Source organism: Dipodomys spectabilis, unplaced genomic scaffold, assembly GCF_019054845.1.
Source record: "Dipodomys spectabilis isolate Male_0828 unplaced genomic scaffold, ASM1905484v1 ptg000108l, whole genome shotgun sequence".
Classification (NCBI taxonomy): Eukaryota; Metazoa; Chordata; class Mammalia; order Rodentia; family Heteromyidae; genus Dipodomys; species Dipodomys spectabilis.
Genome location: NW_024870785.1, coordinates 9,435,170 through 9,453,364, shown reverse-complemented (window position 1 = coordinate 9,453,364; position 18,195 = coordinate 9,435,170). Strand labels below are relative to the sequence as shown.

The 18,195-nt window shown below is 38.0% G+C and overlaps 1 protein-coding gene across 2 annotated transcripts in view; it reads left to right on the top strand.

Moving 5' to 3' along the window:
- Cops2 (COP9 signalosome subunit 2) overlaps positions 1-14,539 on the top strand; it is a 30,117-nt gene extending 15,578 nt beyond the window's left edge. Inside the window, exons 5-13 of one of the 2 annotated variants that reach the window (XM_042688018.1) lie at positions 680-769; positions 1,165-1,242; positions 3,594-3,768; positions 4,218-4,396; positions 4,517-4,569; positions 7,610-7,707; positions 10,061-10,143; positions 11,611-11,669; positions 12,494-14,539. In XM_042688018.1, coding sequence (XP_042543952.1) covers positions 680-769; positions 1,165-1,242; positions 3,594-3,768; positions 4,218-4,396; positions 4,517-4,569; positions 7,610-7,707; positions 10,061-10,143; positions 11,611-11,669; positions 12,494-12,638 — 960 coding nt within the window. In that variant the 3' untranslated portion in view covers positions 12,639-14,539. Of the gene's footprint in view, positions 1-658; positions 770-1,164; positions 1,243-3,593; positions 3,769-4,217; positions 4,397-4,516; positions 4,570-7,609; positions 7,708-10,060; positions 10,144-11,610; positions 11,670-12,493 lie in introns of both variants that reach the window. The other variant, XM_042688017.1, reaches the window with a different exon arrangement.
- The last annotated feature ends 3,656 nt before the right edge of the window (positions 14,540-18,195 follow it).

The following is an 18,195-nucleotide window of genomic DNA, read 5'->3' as shown; positions in this document are numbered from 1 at the left end:
CAGGAGGCTGAGATCTGAGGATGCCAGTTCAATGCCAGCCTAGGCAGGAAAGTCCATGAGACTCTTTTCTCCAATAAACCACTAGAAAACCGAAAGTGGCGCTGTGGCTCAAGTGGTAGAGAGCTAGCCTTGAGCTGAAGAGCTCAGGGATAGCGACCAGGCCCAAAGTTCAAGCCCTACGACCAACAACAACAATAACAAATCCTAAACTTGTCTTTCCTGCCAGTTTCAAAAGTTTACCAGTTACTTTAGAGCTAAAAAATTAGTCACATTTTGAAAACAGAATTTTGAGAGAAGGGACTTACTGTTCTTTGTTTCTCTAATAGTTTGCTTAGTATTTGCTATTTAGTAAATACCAGATAGGGTTTGGTGGGTAAAATATACGTGATTAGCTCTTGTTGAAATGTATCATATTCTCTGTCAACATAGATGAGTTACTAACTGGGAAGCACATACCTTTACTATTAGCATTAGAGCTTAAATAGATCTTGGCACTTAACTAATTTTTTTTAATTTGGTCTTTTAATTATGGGATTTTAGAAGACATTAGATAAGATACAAATAATGTGTCCTATGTATATTAAAGTTCAAAGATGCACTTTTAGTTTGTTCAAATTAACTTTATTAACAGGTACAAATTTGCTGTTTACAATTATAGAATTCTGATTTTTTATGTCAGATGGATTTACTGCAGGAATTCTATGAAACAACCCTGGAAGCTTTGAAAGATGCTAAGAATGATAGGCTGTGGTTTAAAACAAACACAAAGGTAACAACGGCAATTACATTGGTTATTTTTGAAGAGTGGGTGGGTGTCCTTAGTAATCTTTCCTAAATATATTCACCTTGCCGGGCGCTGGTGGCGCACGCCTGTAATCCTAGCTACTCAGGAGGCTGAGATCTGAGGATCGCGGTTCAAAGCCAGCCCAGGCAGGAAAGACCGTGAGACTCCTATCTCCAATAAACCACCAGAAAACCAGAAGTGGCGCTGTAGCTTAAGTGGTAGAGCGCTCACCTTGAGCTGAAGAGCTGAGGGACAGCGCCCAGGCCCAGAGTTCAAGCTCCACGACCGACCCAAAAAAAAAAAAAAAAAAAAATATATATATATATATATTTACCTTCTGTTAAATATTTTTGATTTTAATAAGTTTGCTTTCTTTACAGCTTGGCAAGTTATATTTAGAACGAGAAGAATACGGAAAGCTTCAAAAAATTTTACGACAGTTACATCAGTCCTGCCAGGTAGCATTGCCTTGTTTGTTTTTTTTTCTTGGCATTTCTTTTTAATAATAAAAAATGTGACATAATTGTATTCAACATATCATTTAGTGATGTTTTTGTTCAGACAGCCGTCCCACAAATAAAACTTAGGAATACGTTTCGAGGCTGGAGCTAAAGGATCATGGCCTATATAAGGAAACCTTGTCTCCATAGAAACAAGAGCAAAAGTAAAAAAACATGTTAACTTTTTTTTTCCCCCAGTTGTGGGGTTTGAACTCTGGGCCTAGGCGCTGTCCCTGCACTCTTCAGCTCAAGGCAAGCGCTCTACCACCTGAGCCACAGCGCCACTTCCAGTTTTCTGAGTGGTTTATTGGAGATAAGAGTCTGTAGACTGTGATCCTCAGATCTCAGCCTCTTGAGTAGCTAAGATTACAGGCATGAGCCACTGACGCAAGTTTTAACTTTATCTGACTATTACATTTCTTCTTGTCTTAATACAAATTTCAATCTTATCATTTGTGGAATAAAGTACAGGTATCAGTAAACAGATCACTTGCAATTCTTAGTAAAAATAAGCCTTGGTATTTTGATATTCACCTCAAGAATATAAGGCACAAATATTACACCATACATAATAACAATATTTTATGTTTTTACTGATAATATATGAATCCTGAAGCATGGTTGTCTACCAGACCTTGAAGATACTGGAAATGTTCTATACCCCTGTTAATCCAAAATAATAGTGCTAAGTATGCATAGCTGTCAAACATTTGAAATTTCAATTAATTGAAAGAACAAAATGGTCAGGAGTATACAACTCTATTTTTACTGGCTATCATACTTGTTTTTTTTTTTTAATCTTCAAGTAGCATTACTAATGAAGTTTTTTTGTTTGTTTGTTTGTTTTGGGTCCGGTCATGGGGCCTCAACTCTGGGCCTGGGCGCTGTCCCTCAGATCTTCAGCTCAAGGCGAGCGCTCTACCACTTGAGCCACAGCGCCACTTCCGGCTTTTTTCTTTTTGCTTATGTGGTGCTGAGGAATCGAACCCAGGGCCTTTGGCATGCAAGGCATGCGCTCTACCACTGAGCCACCTTCCCAGCCCCCTAATGAAGTTTTTTTAAAACTTTGTAAACAACACTATAGTATGTAGTAGTGTGGTGGAATTATGTTTAGACAAATATACAACATGGATGTAATTTTTTTTTTCTTTAAAAAAAATTTAAGCTGGGCATCGGCGGCTCACACCTGTAATCCTAGCTACTCAGGGGGCTGAGATCTGAGGATTGCAGTTCAAATACAGCCAGGGCAAGAAACTCTGTGAAACTCTTATCTCCAATTAACCAACAGAAAACTAGAAGTGGCTCAAGTGGTAGAGTGCTTGCCTTGAGCTAAAGAGTTCAGGGATAGTGCCCAGGCCCAGAGTTCAAGACCCACAGCTGACCAAAAAAAAAAAATTTTTTTTTATTATAGAGGTAATGTACAGACTTTTTTTCATATCTTATATTTTACTCTGGGTTTGAATTGTTAGTGAATAAAACCAAAGTGCACAACTCAATAGAACAGTATATTTTTGCTTAGTGTATGTAAGTGTTTTATATTTACAGACTTCTGACTATACACTATAGAAGTCAAACTCAAAAGTTACCACCTTTGTGATTCCTCTGACATGCCTCTAGGAAAGTTAGTCCTTTTTGTTCTTGTAGGTACCTGGTTTATGCTTCAACTAGAATCAGTATCATTTACATTATTATTCGTCTGCAGCAGATTAGTGTTTAATAGTATATTGTGAGCAGTTGGCGATTGCAACTTTATCTTCCTTTGTATTTCCCCATGAGGCACTCTGGAAGTACTTTTTGATTGAATAGGTGGACCTAAAGCAGTTACACACACACACACACACACACACACACACACACACACACACTCACACACACACACACACACACACACACACACACAGCGCCACTTGTTCCTTTTTTGCAGTAGTTCATGCTTGTTAGGCACTTTATCAATTAGGCTGCTCCCTTTGGCCACTTTTTTCTTTCTTTTTTTTTTTTTTTTTTTCTTCTTTTTTTTTTTTAATTTTATTTTATTTTATTTGAGAACATACTGTACAGAGGGGTTACAATCACATGGGCAGGATAATGCATACATTGCCACTTTTTTCTTATTCAGTAACTGGAAGTAAGAAAGATGGGAGTTCCATTTGGCCACTGCAAGTGGTATTTTGGGTATACCAGTTCCCAAATAAAACTTGTAGTACTTGTTCATCAACCGTGGTTATAAATGAAATATTTCCTGACTAAGTCAACTAAATAGTGCTAGGTTGTCTGAATTCAATCTTAACTGGAGTATTTGCATTTCCTAGACTGATGATGGAGAAGATGACCTGAAAAAAGGCACACAGTTATTAGAAATATATGCTCTGGAAATTCAGATGTACACAGCACAGAAAAATAACAAAAAACTGAAAGCACTCTACGAACAGTCACTTCACATCAAGTCTGCCATCCCTCATCCACTGATCATGGGAGTCATCAGAGGCAAGTTTGGTTTGGAGAGAATGTGCAGATACGGGGCGATCACAGTTACTGTGTGTGACCACATGACTGGAGTATTTTTCCTGCTATGCCAAAAATCATGTAGTAGTAAAGACAATGAAATGGTCTAACCTTTGAGAGAAATTAGAATGTATTCTTGTCCTATGAAAGCTAGGACTTCTGATAAATTACATTTCATAATACTGTCTTTACCAGAAGTCCCGTCCCAATGGATTCCGTTCTGTTTCAACTGAAGGTAGAAATTTGCAAGTGGTTGTCTGGCTGATGTTTTATGAGGAATTCAATTATATATCGTGGGACTATTGCTGTTTAGGTTCTAAAGTTAAAAGACTGGAAGCTAATGAAATTGTTTCCATTTGATCTTCATAAAGTAGTTGGTCGGCTTACAAAACTGAAAGTGTTCTTTTACTCTCATATTTTATTCTTTATAGAATGTGGAGGCAAAATGCACTTGAGAGAAGGTGAATTTGAAAAGGCACACACTGACTTTTTTGAAGCCTTCAAGAATTATGACGAATCAGGAAGTCCAAGGCGAACTACTTGCTTAAAATATCTGGTCCTCGCTAATATGCTTATGAAATCTGGAATCAATCCATTTGACTCACAGGAGGTGTGTGTAGTTTTGTTAGTTTCTTTTATCAGCTGTCTTTTAAATGGCATTCTTTTTTGTACATATACATAATTCGTTTTTTGTGTGTTTTATTTTGTATTTCTTCTTTATTGTGTTTAGGCCAAGCCGTACAAAAATGATCCAGAAATTCTAGCGATGACAAATTTAGTAAGGTAAGATTTTATATTTCAGTTAAGGTAAATTTCTTTAAAGCAGTTAATAAAGGAGAGAGGAAAAAAGAAACTTCAAAATTCAGTTCACGTTCATTGTTTGCTCTTTTGTATTTTTGTATGAAATATTAAAATGCATGAAATTTTATCTTCTAAAGCCATTTATTATGCTGTTTCTACTAGTCATAAAATTTTGTAAATTATCCATTGTTTGGTTTCTTGTTTGCTTTTCTCAGAAGCAAGATGAAAATAACCATGTAAAAGTGTCCTCTGAGTAATTCTTGAGATGGAGGGTAAGGAAGCAGAGGGTCAAAATGGACATTAATGTTTCTGTGGCAAAAGATGTGAATGAAATGGTGGTTAGCCCTTATCATTTACTACTAAATATAATTATAAAAGGTCAAACCAAGCAAAAGGCTTAAAAGGGCATGGGCATCCCTATTTCTGCAAAAGAAATCAGCAAGAGAAACTTTCCTCTCAGCTAGGAATAAATGATCCTCTAGACCTCTTTGGACTTTGTGGAGAAGTATAAGAAGCCTCCTAAGTTGCTTCAGGTCTTTGTTGTGCTGAGTTTACGAGGGCTGGAATACTTTCGTGAGGACAGTCGCACAGGGTCTCTTGCAGATACATCTAGATAAATTGGCCTTTTTCCATTAAAATAAATTCTATTATAAATGATATGTCAGCTTCATATGCTGGGAGAAAATAGTGGCTCACACCTGTAATACTAACTACTGAGGAAACCAAGATCTGAGAATCGAGGTTCAAAGCCAGCCCAGGCAGCAAAGTCTATGAGACTGTTATCTCCAAAAAACTACTCTCCCCACTCCTACCTCCCCCCCCCAAAAAAAAAAACCAAACAAACAAATGGAACTGTGGCTCTAGTGGTAGAGGGCTAGCCTTGAGCAAAACGTTCAGGGACTGCACCAAGGCTGAGTTCAGTCCCCAGGATCAGCACACACACAAACCTTAATGTTAGCCATAAGAAGTAAGAGTCAGGAGTTTTAGGATTCTAAGAGCATTTGGAGGATTAAAAAACTCTATAAATTGCCATGTTATGACATCAGAATTTTCTGTTTGCTTCTTTAATCTACTTTTAATACATTTTTATTGAATCAGGTTGATTTTAGTTATAAAAAGACACTTTTCCATCTTAATTTCAAGCAGTTTATCTTATCTCCACTTGGCCACATTACTATGAATTGATCTGGTTAGAAATTCAAAATGATTTTTAAACTAGATGAGGTGACTCACATCTGTAATTCCAGCTACCTGGGAGGTAGACATTGGGAGGATCATAGTTTGAGGCCAGCCTGGGTAAAAAGCTTATGGGACCCCATCTCAACCAATACAAGCTGGGCCTAGAGGTATATACCTGTTATCCTACCTACAAAGGAAGCCTAAATGGGATCTTGGCTCAGGCATAAAAAAGCATTCTAAAAACGCCTAAAAGTGACAGCTGTTGTGAGCGTGGTCCAAGTAGTGGAGGACCCTGGCAAGCAGGTTAAAACTCTTGAGTTGAAACCTCACTATCACCCCCCCAAAAAACCCTTTTTAAACATTTTGCTTAACTTCAAACTACTTTTTAAATATTTATAACACTACATTGCTAAAGAGCACTTTGAACTTTTTAGGAAAATATTAAGAAAAAAAATTAGCCCTAGAAATGATCATTTTATAAAAAGTAAATTGGCTACATATATTAAGATGGATTGAAGAGCTCATTTATCAACCCTTTGAAAAGTAGTGATATTACCTTTGTATTTTATATCTATTTGCCCCAGTGAAATTTCTGTCCGTGAACTTAGAAACTTAAAGCTATAAAATTTTTAGTCTGACTAGTGATCCTGAGAGTAGTCCTCCATTTTGTATAACATTAAGGAAAGGGAAAAAAAAAGAAAAAAGCAAGAGCAAGTAATGAGAAAAGAGCAAGTAATGAGAAAATACCTCACAGTTAAAATATGTGTGTGCAAATAAGATAACGTGCAAATGTTTTCAGTACTTGAATATATCCTCCTATAGTAGATTACAGTAATGTGTTTGGAGTAGGTAAGAAAGTAATGCTTCCTAATTTTATCTTCCTAGTCAGTTGCCAGCAGACTAGAGGAAACTAATTCCTGTTGGAGCACTTGAATCACCTGTCCCTAACACGAAGTTACATTGCGACCCAACAGATGGAAGCACAGCAGAGGCGTGCAGAATGTTGAGGATATGTCTTACATATAAAGCAGACAGTGGTGCCATATCCAGAAGGTTGGCTTCTTCCTTCTCAGCACCCTTAGCAATCCCATAGTGCCTTACGGAACTACTGCGAGAGTAGATACCAGATCCCTAGAAACAGTACAGAGCACAATTCAGCCTTCGGCTGCTGCAGCAGGAGCCCCACTGCTCTCTGTGTACGCTCCTTCATTATCCACCACTGATGTTGCACTTACAGTCTCTGCTCTAAAGCCAGAGAGTTTGGACAACCAAAGAGTTTATTTTGAGAAGTTTTGACAATTGCTGGTAGCTTTCTAGAAGATAAAACTGAGGAATAATCTTCAGAGAGGATATATTTTTCTACTTAAAGATAACACTGAAACTCCTTCATAGAGTACTAGTAGTGGTTTCTTACATTAAGAGTGATTAGGAATCAAATGAACAATTGAACTTGAAAGCAACGGCACTGAATAGTTATGAGATGTTTCATTGTCAACTTTTAACAAAACTAAGATTTTTTTAAATAGTTAAATATACATATAGTCCATAACCCAGAAGACTTGTTTATTAAGTATTAAAAAGGAAATTGAGGGAGGGGCGGGAATGCTGGAAATTGAGTCTAGGCCTTGTGCATGCTAAGCGTATGCTTTACCACTGAGCTGCATCTTTTACTTGGAAGCTGTTTGTTTTTTTTTTAAAGCAACAGTGCATATATGCTTAATTCAATTTCTGTGGTTTAATAAAGTAACAATTTAGACTTTTAAGTATAAAAATTGAGAAACAGGCTCTGGATTATGACTAACATGAATTCATGTTTGACAAAATTTACTTTTTTTTCTATCAGTGCCTATCAGAATAATGACATCACTGAATTTGAAAAGATTCTGAAAACAAATCATAGCAACATCATGGATGACCCTTTCATAAGAGAACACATTGAAGGTATGCTTCTTCTGATAACTGAATTCTCTTTCCATTACTGCAAATGCTTCTAAATCCTGTCACAACATACAAAGCTACTCTGCTACTGGATTCAATTTCTCAGCACCACACGAACAGAAAAAGCCTGAAGTGGCACTATGGCTCAAGTGGTAGAGCACTAGCCTTGAGCTGAAGAGCTGAGGGACAGCGCCCAGGCCAGAGTTCAGGCCCCACGACCGACCAAAAAATAAACAAAAACAAAACTCAGCCAATTTCATTTTATTAAAATCAAGTTCCTAGCTGATGTTTTGTTAGAGGTGACCTGGCCTTTTACACTTTATCTTTCTTACTCTAACTTAGGTATTATTGCAAATTAGTTTTCCATGCTTAAGTTCAAAGTAAAATGATTTGTCAAAAGCTTTCAAAATATTCTGCTATCTGGGGGCTGGGAAGGTGGCTCAGTGGTAGAGCGCATGCCTTGCATGCCAGAGGCCCTCAGAGATTCCTCAGCACCACATAAGCAAAAAGAAAAAAGCCAGAAGTGGTACTGTGGCTCAAGTGGTAGAGCGCTAGCCTTGAGCTGAAGAGATGAGGAACAGCGCCCAGGCCCAGAGTTCAGGCCCCATGACTGGACCCAAAAACAAACAAACAAACAAAAAAAATACTCTGCTATCTATAGGTAATGGCTTAGGTGCATTTACTACACAAAGCAAGGTCACATTGCGCGTCTTCATGCTTGTAAGTGAATGAGATTTTCAGTAACTTACACTTAATTGCCAGACAAAAATCATCTCTTTGTTTTGGGGGTCCCTTGCAGCTCGAGTGCAATCACCCTATTATGGAGCTTTTAGGAGATTTTTTTTTTTTTTTTTTTTTGGTCCAGTCGTGGGGCCTGAACTCTGGGCCTGGGCGCTGTCCCTCAGCTCTTCAGCTCAAGGCTAGCGCTCTACCACTTGAGCCACAATGCCACTTCTGGCTTTTTTCTTTTTGCTTATGTGGTGCTGGGGAATCGAACCCAGGGCCTCAGGCATGCAAAGCAAGCGCTCTACCACTAAGCCCCCTTCCCAGCCCCTTTAAGGAGATTTTTTAAACGACCTTTTGGAACAATTCATTTAAATACCTAAATTCCAGGTGCATCAGAAAATTTTGAAGAATAATTTAGAAGTAACGCCTATCGTTTCCTTCAATTGTCATACTGTTTTTAATGACTAAATTGTTTAGGCTTATTCTCTAAAAACGGTTATAAAACCTACATAATGTCATTTGGTATGCCAGAAAGTTAATAGGCTAAGAACAGGTAAAAAATAACTGCTTTGAAACTCAGATTCATCATGGTTTCTACAGATAGAAGATTGAAAATTGTCATTTTTAGACCAAATAGATCTAGGGGTGTGGCTCAAATAGTAGAGCATCTGCCTCAAAACATAAGACTTTGAGTTCAAACCCCAGTGTCATCAAAAAAAGGAAAATAACAATAGAAAAAAATGTAAGCCAGGCACTAGTGGCTCACATGTATCATCTCAGCTCTTTGGGAGTTAAAGATTGGGAGAATCCAAGTTCTAAGCCAGCTCACACAAAAAATTAGCAAGACCCCATCCTAATTTATAGCTAGGTTATCTCAAATACATGGGAAATGTAAATAGGAGGATCCAGATCCAGGTCAGCCTGGGCATACATTCAAGACCTTATCCCAAAAATAACTAATGCAAAAAGCAAAAAAAAAAAAAAATGCCAAGGGCATGACTAAAGAGATAATCACCTGCTTAGCAAGCAAGCCCCTCTCCCCGTGCCATAAGGTCAGACCCAGTACTACAAAAAGAAAATTCTTCAATGAGTCTTGAATGGTAGTGTACTTTGTAGGTGTAGACATTATAGAAACATTATCCATGAACTCAGATCCAGTTTTTAAAATTAAAAAAGGCAGAAAAAGAAAAGAAAAATTTTAAAGGCAATTGTATGTAAAAAAAAAAAAAAAAAAAAAAAAAAACTTAGGGAATTGAAAAATACATGAAATGTAATACTATAGATTTGGAAAACATAGGGCAGGGAACTTGGCTGTTACGTAGTCAGAGCTTTTGCAGAGACCCTGCTCATGGTGTGAAGGGCCGTGGAATAGCATTAAGAAGGCTGAAGGACATTGTAGTGGAGTTTCTACAGAGCAGGGGTAGAACAAGCATCACAGGACAGGAAGCCTCTAGTCATACAGTGTATCCATTGGACCCAGCTGTTTTTAGATATAAACACTCTTAAGGCCTCACAAAGCAAAAAGATACATTTTGAGAAGATCTCCCATAACTGAATTAAAATGGCTTAGAAGTATGTGATTCATGAAGATATACAAGCAATTATATACAAATCTATTTTTGTCTTTCAGAACTTTTGCGAAACATCAGGACACAAGTGCTCATAAAATTAATTAAGCCTTACACAAGAATACATATTCCTTTTATTTCTAAGGTACTTGTATTCATGGGTTTTAATGATGTTTATAATTCTGATAAATGTATTATATTCCTTTTCCCAAGAGTGACTCTAAATTGGAGGTGTTACATATATTTTTAATTTAGTGTAATTTATCTGTTTTGCTATTAGGTGTGGGTATAAATTGAGTTTAGGGGAAAAGGTCATTAACTTTGTATCCAAACAATTTTTAATTGCTAAATTTCTAAAGATTTCTCCAGCCCATCACAATAGTGATTAAAATATAACGTAGATGAAGACCCACCTGACCACTATAAAATATACTTCAAAAGAAGCTGGGAGCCGAGGGCTGGTGGCTCACACCACACCTGCCTATAATCCTAGCTACTCAGGTCTCTGAGACCTGAGCATCATGGTTCAAAGCCAGCATGGGCAGGAAAGTCTGTGAGATTCTTTATATCCAATAAACTACTTAGAAAAGGCCCGAAGTGGTACTGTGCCTCAAGTGGTAGAGCACTAGCCTTGAGCGCAAAGTGACTCAGGTACAGCGCCTGGCCCTGAGTCCAAGTCCCAAGATAGGCCAAAAAAGAAGAAGAAGCTGGGTGCCAGTGGCTCAAGCCTGTAATCCTAGCTTCTCTGGTGGCTGAGCTCTAAGGATCATGGTTTGATGCCAGCCTGGCAGGAAAGTCTAATTAACCACTAAAATAGCTAGAAGTAGATGTATGGCTCCAGTGATAGAGCACCAGCATGTGCATCGAAGCCCCAGGACTGGCACAGTTTTTCAAAAAATACAGAATCAGGGGCTGAGGGTTTAGCCCAGCGGAAGGGTGCCCGCCCGGCACCCACAAGGCCCTGGATTCCGTCCTCAGCCCTGGGGGAAAAAAATACAGAATTAAGGCTCTGGCGTAGGTCAGCTAGTAGAATACTTGCCTAGCATAGCATGTGCAAGTTCCTGAGTTTGGTCTTTATCAGATCTATGTTTCAGAAGATACGTTGAAGCACTTTTTTTTTTTTTTTGGTTGGTTGTGGGACTTGAACTTGGCCTGATCACTGTCTCTGAGCTCTTCAGCTCAAAGCCAGTGCACTACCACTTGAGCCACAGTGCCACTTCCGGTTTTCTGATGGTTAATTGGAGATTAAGTGTCTCACAGACTTTCCTGCCCAGGCTGCCTTTGAACTGTGATCCTTAGATCTCAGCCTCCTGAATAGCTAGGATCACAGACATAAGCCACCAGTACCCAGCTTGCAATTATGAATTTTTCCTTTTTAAAAACAACTGTCTTTATACCTAGCTCCATAGGCAAGCACCAGCACATGCCTAGCATGTCTTAAGTACAAGGTTCAACCACCCACCAGTATATGGGGAGCAGGGGGAAAAGATCAAGTTTAAAAATAAGAAATTAAACCTTTTCCTTTCAGTGGTGGAAATGAATTTAAAATCAGATCAGAATGATCATATAAAATGTCGGAGCTTTTAAAATGTTAATGAGTCTTTTTTTGTAGGAGCTGAACATAGATGTAGCTGACGTGGAAAGCTTACTGGTGCAGTGCATATTGGATAAGTGAGTAATCTAAAACTAATTCTTAAATCGCAGAACGTTTGGGACCATACGTCTTGAATTGTTGGTTTTTTTCACAAAGAGTATTCTGTGGTTATGATTTTCTATTAGAAGAGATATTTATATAGCTGGACTTCTTTGTTTTTATTTTTTTTGTTTTTGTTGTTCACGGAGCTTGAACCCAGGGCCTCAGCACTACCCCTGAGCTTTTTCAGTCAAGGCTAGCACACTGCCACGTGAGCCACAGCTCCACTTTGGGTTTTCTGGTGGTGAATTGGAGATAAGACTCTCATGGACTTTCCTGCCCGCCTGGCTTTGACCCGCATTCCACAGATCTCCTGAGTAGCTTAGGACTATAGGTGTAAGCCACCAGTGCCTTGTGTGGACATTTTTGATTAATTGATAATCTTAAACATATGATCTCATAAAGTTCCATGTCTTTTCAGAAAGGTTTTTCAGTTTTGTCATGCCCTATATACAGTGAAATAATTATTAATGAATAGTAATTTTTATGTTTTTAAGCCTGGAGTATATGTTACAAAACAGTTTTGGAATTTTTTTTTTTTAAGTAGTAAGTTACTGAAAGCTTTACTAATACCATTTGCCCTTGATTAAGCAGATTAAGTCTATCAAAAGATTCTTTCTAGAGGTAGATGAAGTCTGGTTTCCTGCTAGTTGGAAGAAGCTAGTAAACACTCTGACTCACTCTAAATTCACTCATTTAACAAAGGCAGCAGGTTTTTCTCCTGCATTTACTGATAATGTGAATGTTATATGAAACATTCAGGAGTCATGCTTTGTGAAAAAGTATCTTTATTTATTTCCAGCACTATTCATGGCCGAATTGACCAAGTCAATCAACTCCTTGAACTGGATCATCAGAAGAGAGGTGGTGCACGGTATACCGCACTAGATAAATGGACCAACCAACTAAATTCCCTCAACCAGGCTGTAGTCAGTAAACTGGCTTAACAGAGAACAAGCTTTTATAGACGTGCTTAAGACAACAGTGCAGAGATGTAATCCTTAAAAGAACTGGGAAAGGCAAAACTACTGTCGGTTGATGTGTCCTGAAAATTGTTGGAGTTATGGCAGAAGTGCTTTTTTGATCAGCTGGTTTGTGTTTTGCTGCTGCATTTATCCCAAGAAAAACAGCTTTAATCTCCAGAAGAAAACCAAAATACCATGGGATTTATGCTGTACTGACATCTTGCCCTAAACACACAACATCATAGTAATTTGTCATGGGCAACATGACCAGAGAGAAGATGTTTGTCATGATTTTAAATACACTGACATGCTACTGTTGGTTAAATTTAAACATGTTTTACCTGCAGAAATTCTCTCACAAATAACCTGCAATAACTTGAAATGCATACCCTTTTGAACACTTCCTTTTCTCATGTATAAATGAAAATGTTTGCTGCATTTTGCAAAATGTCAATTCTCCAGAAAATGTGTCCGTATATTTCTGTACCTGCAGTGTAGTAAAGGTTTAGATGAAACCCCATAATTACAGTGGCATACTGTCACTTAGGTTTCAAGCAGCAAAATAAACAGTGCAGCTCAGAAATTGTAGTTTGGTTCTTGATGTGTTTTTATTACTTTTGGGGTTGTTTGTTTTGTGTTTTTAGAACCTTAGAAATTTGAAATTACTTTTATCTTTGGTTAATAATAAAAAGCCTGGAAGCACATACTCTGGTTATTTGCTTTCAGGTTTTTTGGTTTTGTTTTGTTTTTTTAAGTAGTCTTTATTGGTAAACTAAGAACTACTTTCTAACAAAATGCTTGCATAGTACTATTTTGACAGTAATGCTTTAAAGGAATAAATTTTTTTTAAAGAATGATATTCCTTTTAGAAAGAATAGATTTTTAACTCTCAAATGTCACTTTAAGCAAATATGCCAGAACATAGACAGCTAATGAATGTTACCCTGTGTAGCAACTGTGCTGGAAGGTTGTTTTCTAATGCCAGCAACCTATCGTTGCTCAGAGCTTGTTGGGTTTGCATTCAAAAGTTAATTAAATCACAGGCTATTAGTTTCATGATTAAACATTGTTTAAAAACAACAACAACTGTTGCCCAGCTTAATGGTTAGCATTATTTGGCACACCAAATGGTAGTTTTCAGAAATCAAGCCTAACTTTCAGATAATGTAGAAAGTATGCACCTGGCTTTGAAAGCAATCCCAAAAGAGTTTCGAAGGAATTGGTTACTAATATTGTAGTGGCCTTCCAAGGTGACTACCTTTAAAGGAGGAACTCAGCTCCTTTGAATGTATTGAGTTTGAGATGTATTTTTTTTTTTAACGTTCACATTATTTTATAGTGTCAAAAGGAAGAACTGAGATGAACATAATTCTTTGGTTTTCCTATTGCTTGTTATGTCAGAAATTGAGTGGCAGTTCAAAAGGAAGACTGTTGTAACAGAAGAGTGACTACCAAGAGCTTTGAGCACTAAATCAGATTTTATAAACATTGGAAGGAGCATGGACTTCATTCAGACAAGGCATGCCTATTCAGTTTTGTCAAATTTTACGAAAATATGTGATATATATTTATACTAAAACTATATAATCCTTAGACTTAGAGAACAGTTAATGTCTTTAGCAGATTAAAAACAGTATTAAATTCAGGTATCAGTTGGAAATTGTAGAAAACGGAAAGAAAACGCAAGACAAAATGTCAATGATAGGGAATAAAAAGTTTAAGCTATTATAAAATTATGTGTATTTTCTTCTCTTTTGCATAAATCATGTGTGAAAAGTGTGCGAAAAAAATTTTTTTACAGGAGTGATACTAGGATTTATTTTTCAATATAATTTGGACACGCTTTGTTACCCAAATAAAAGTGCCAAGTTTCTATGCCTGTATTCAAGTATGTATGCATGTGATAACCTTGGAAAGGTAAAGCCCTGCTTAACTTTGACTTGATGGGATTAGAGAGGGAAGGATTTGAATGGTGGGATTTAACTCCTATCCTCCAGCTCTTCAAATGCCCATTTCTCCTGTAGTAACTTTGCTGCCTGTAGTTAGTGTATCCTCTGTGTTCTGGGACTTACATATTTTTTTACTCTGGAAATCTGAGCCAAGAGTATATGATACCTAAAGTTATAATCCTCACTAGTGAACTATATATGTAACACAGGCTTGATTTGCTATACTTCTCAGATGCAAATTTGTTCTTTTCTAGTTAGTCCTGTGCCATTTTAGTTCTAGAACACAGAGTGGGGGGAGGGGGGTTGCTTTTAATCTATGTAAACATTTTTCTGGAGGGCTTTTTTTTTCTTTTTTGCATCAAGTTTTGTGTCAAATTCACATCTTATCAAAAATATAACCTTAAGGGAAGTTAAAAAAAAAAAAAACTAGTCAGCAAATTCCTAGAATTTTACCCATTGATTAAACGTTTCTTTGTTTCATGAAAAAATATGTGAGTACTTGATGTCATACTGTAATATGTTCATCTTTTTCTCCTTCTGAATGGTGTAGAGATACTTGAAAGTTTTGACATAAAGAAGACCATCTGAGTGCCAGTGTCCTGAGAGGCAAGTGACTGTCATTTATGTTTTTTTAGCAGCTATGAATTGATAATCTTGTCACTTAGTCTCTTGGCTTCATATTCCTTAGCTGAGTGGTAGTTTGTAACCAGTTATATAGAATTGAGAACATCAGAACCCTTGGGATATGGTATATTAGCTAGCATGTTTCAATTTACTTTCCATCCATATCTTTAAAAAAATAACTTGCCTATTTTTGTCTGTCCCTTCCGCTTCATATGTCTGAAATTTACCTGTTCATTTCTTCTCTACAAATGTGAAAAGGAGCCAGGCACCAGGTTCATATTTGCAATCCTAGTTACTCAAGAGGCTAAGAGGCAGGATCTTAGAGGATCATAGTTTGAAGCCAGCCTGGGAAGAAAAATGCAAAAGACCATCTCAGTTAACCAGCAAAATGCTAGACTGGAGGCATACCTAAAGCAAGAGTGCCAGCTGTAGTCAAGCAAGCCTAGTGAGTTCCAGGCTGAGTTCAAGCCTAGTACTGGCAAATGAAAAAGGTAGGGAGGAAGAAAGGAAGGAAAGAGAGAGAGAAAGAAAAGAAAGGAAGGAAGGAAGAAAGGAAGGAAATCTGCAAGTGGTCCTTCTAAGTACTTCTGTTATAAACTTGTATATTTCCTTATGGACTTGAGCAAGCTACTCTAAGGTATCTATCTAAAAACACTGGACCTTAATTTATAATTATCTCATCTGATGTATCATTTATGATCACCTGTAGTCTAAGAGGATTCCAAAATTCTCTTGAGAACCCTTGGTTACACCTGACTTTCTAAACTGGTACCTTAACTCTGATTTTTGTGATTACTAATGAACTTGCACATCTCTTTATGGACTTAATAACCTCTAAGTTTCTCCCCTTCTATAGACTGTTAATTAATTACCTTTTCATCACTTTGATAAAATACCTGAGATCTCACACTAGGAGGCAGCAAGTTTTAGTTTCACTCATGGTTTGGCTTGAAAGGTTTCAGTTCCATGTTCCATGTTGGCCCAGTGGGCTTTTGGTTCTGTGTTGCGTTAGTACATCCTGGAGGGAGCACCGGCTAGAAGAAGCTGTTGAGTGAGTCCAGGGTAGCTGGGAAGTGAAAGAATAGGAGAGGACAACTTCCCAGTATCTTCTCCAAAGGCATATCCCCCATGACCTAACTTACTTCCTTTTGGTCACGTCTAAAAGTTCCAACACTTCTCAGTAGCCCCATGGGATGGGAACCAAACCCTCAAAGTACAGACTTTTGGAGGAAATTTGCATTCCAAACTGTATCCCTACTCTTCACTGCCTTTATTATTGTCTTGTATTTCACTGATTTGTGGGAGGTTTTTGTCTTTTCTAAGTACTAACCTCTGATCCAGTTTAGACTCAAATATTCTCTAAAGCATTATACCTCATATCCTTTATTGAATGTTACATCTACCCTATTTTTTACATCATCACCCATACATTTTTAGGCCTTGTTGAAGAAGTCTTTTCCTACACACACACACACACACAAATTGTTAACAGTTTTAGTTTCCCCCTTTATACCTAGGTCTTTGTTTGGAGTTCATTTTGTTCTATGACTTGAGGTAAAAAGTCCATTTTTCTCTCCCTTAGTGTTGAATACATTTTCTCCATACAATTTATTGAATAAGGATTCCCTAGTGATTTTTCTGCCCAACTTCCAACATATGCTAGGTGTATATTGCAGTGTTCTCTTATCTGCTTAATTGTTCCGTTTGTTTCTTGACCAGGGTCCTCTTATGCTTAGTGTCATTAAAAAGCTATTCTTTTTCATGAAAATTTGAGGAGATTGTTTTTGTGTTTGCCTGTTTGTTTTGTGGTGTGGGGAACTGAACCTGAAGCCTCACACATACTCTGCCATTGAGCTATATTCCCAGTGTATGAGCATTTTTTGGTTGCATTAATTTCCAGATATTTATAGCTTATGGTCTCATTTAATATTTTCTGGCTAGTTTTTACGAGGCTAAAGGAATAATACTAGTATTTATATACTGATTTTTTTTTTTTTTTTTTTTTTTGGCCAGTCATAGGGCCTGAACTCTGGGCCTAGGCGCTGTCCCTCAGCTCTTCAGCTCAAGGCTAGCACTCTAGCGCTCTACCACTTGAGCCACAGTACCACTTCCGGCTTTTTCTGCTTATGTGGTGCTGAAGACTTGAACCCAGGGCCTCATGCATTCAAGACAAGCACTCCTACCATTGAGCCACCTTCCCAGCCCATGGACAGATGTTTGTATCCACTAACCTTATTGAATTTTATGTGTTGACCTTAGTTTCCTTTTTTACTCTGTCTCCTCTTGCTTTCTGTCCCCTCTCTCTGTTCTCTCCCTGTTCCCTCCTCTCCCTCTCCCACTCCCTCTCCCACTACTTCTCTTACTCCCTCTTCCACTCCCTCTCTCTCTCTCTCTTTCGCACTCTTTCTCTCTGCTGGGATAACGCATGTGTGACACCACAGCCAACTTAAGCCCCTCTTAGAGCTGGGAACATGGCTCAGTGGTAGACTGCTTGCCTAGCATACATGAAGCCCTTGAGATCGATCAGTACCCATAAACAGAAAAGGCCAGAAGTGTTGCTGTGGCTCTAGTGGTAGAGTGCTAGCCTTGAGCAAAAAAGAAGCTCAGGGACAGTGCCCAGGCTCTGAGTTCAAGCTCAGATGGCAAAAAAAAAAAAAGACCCTCTTAATTTGGAAGTGTAATGTTGGGATTTTTGGTTTTGGTTTTGGTATTGTTTTTTTTTTTTTTGGTCAGTCGTGGGGCCTGAACTCTGGGCCTGGGCGCTGTCCCTCAGCTATTCAGTTCAAGGCTAGCGCTCTACCACTTGAGCTACAGTGCCGCTTCCAGCCTTTTCTGTTTATGTGGTGCTGAGGAATCAAACCCAGGGCCTCATGCATGCGAGGCAAGCACTCTACCACTGAGCTACCTTCCCTGCCCAGCAGTATAGTTTTTATATATGTTTTTATTTTTATCTGGTTTAGAAATTA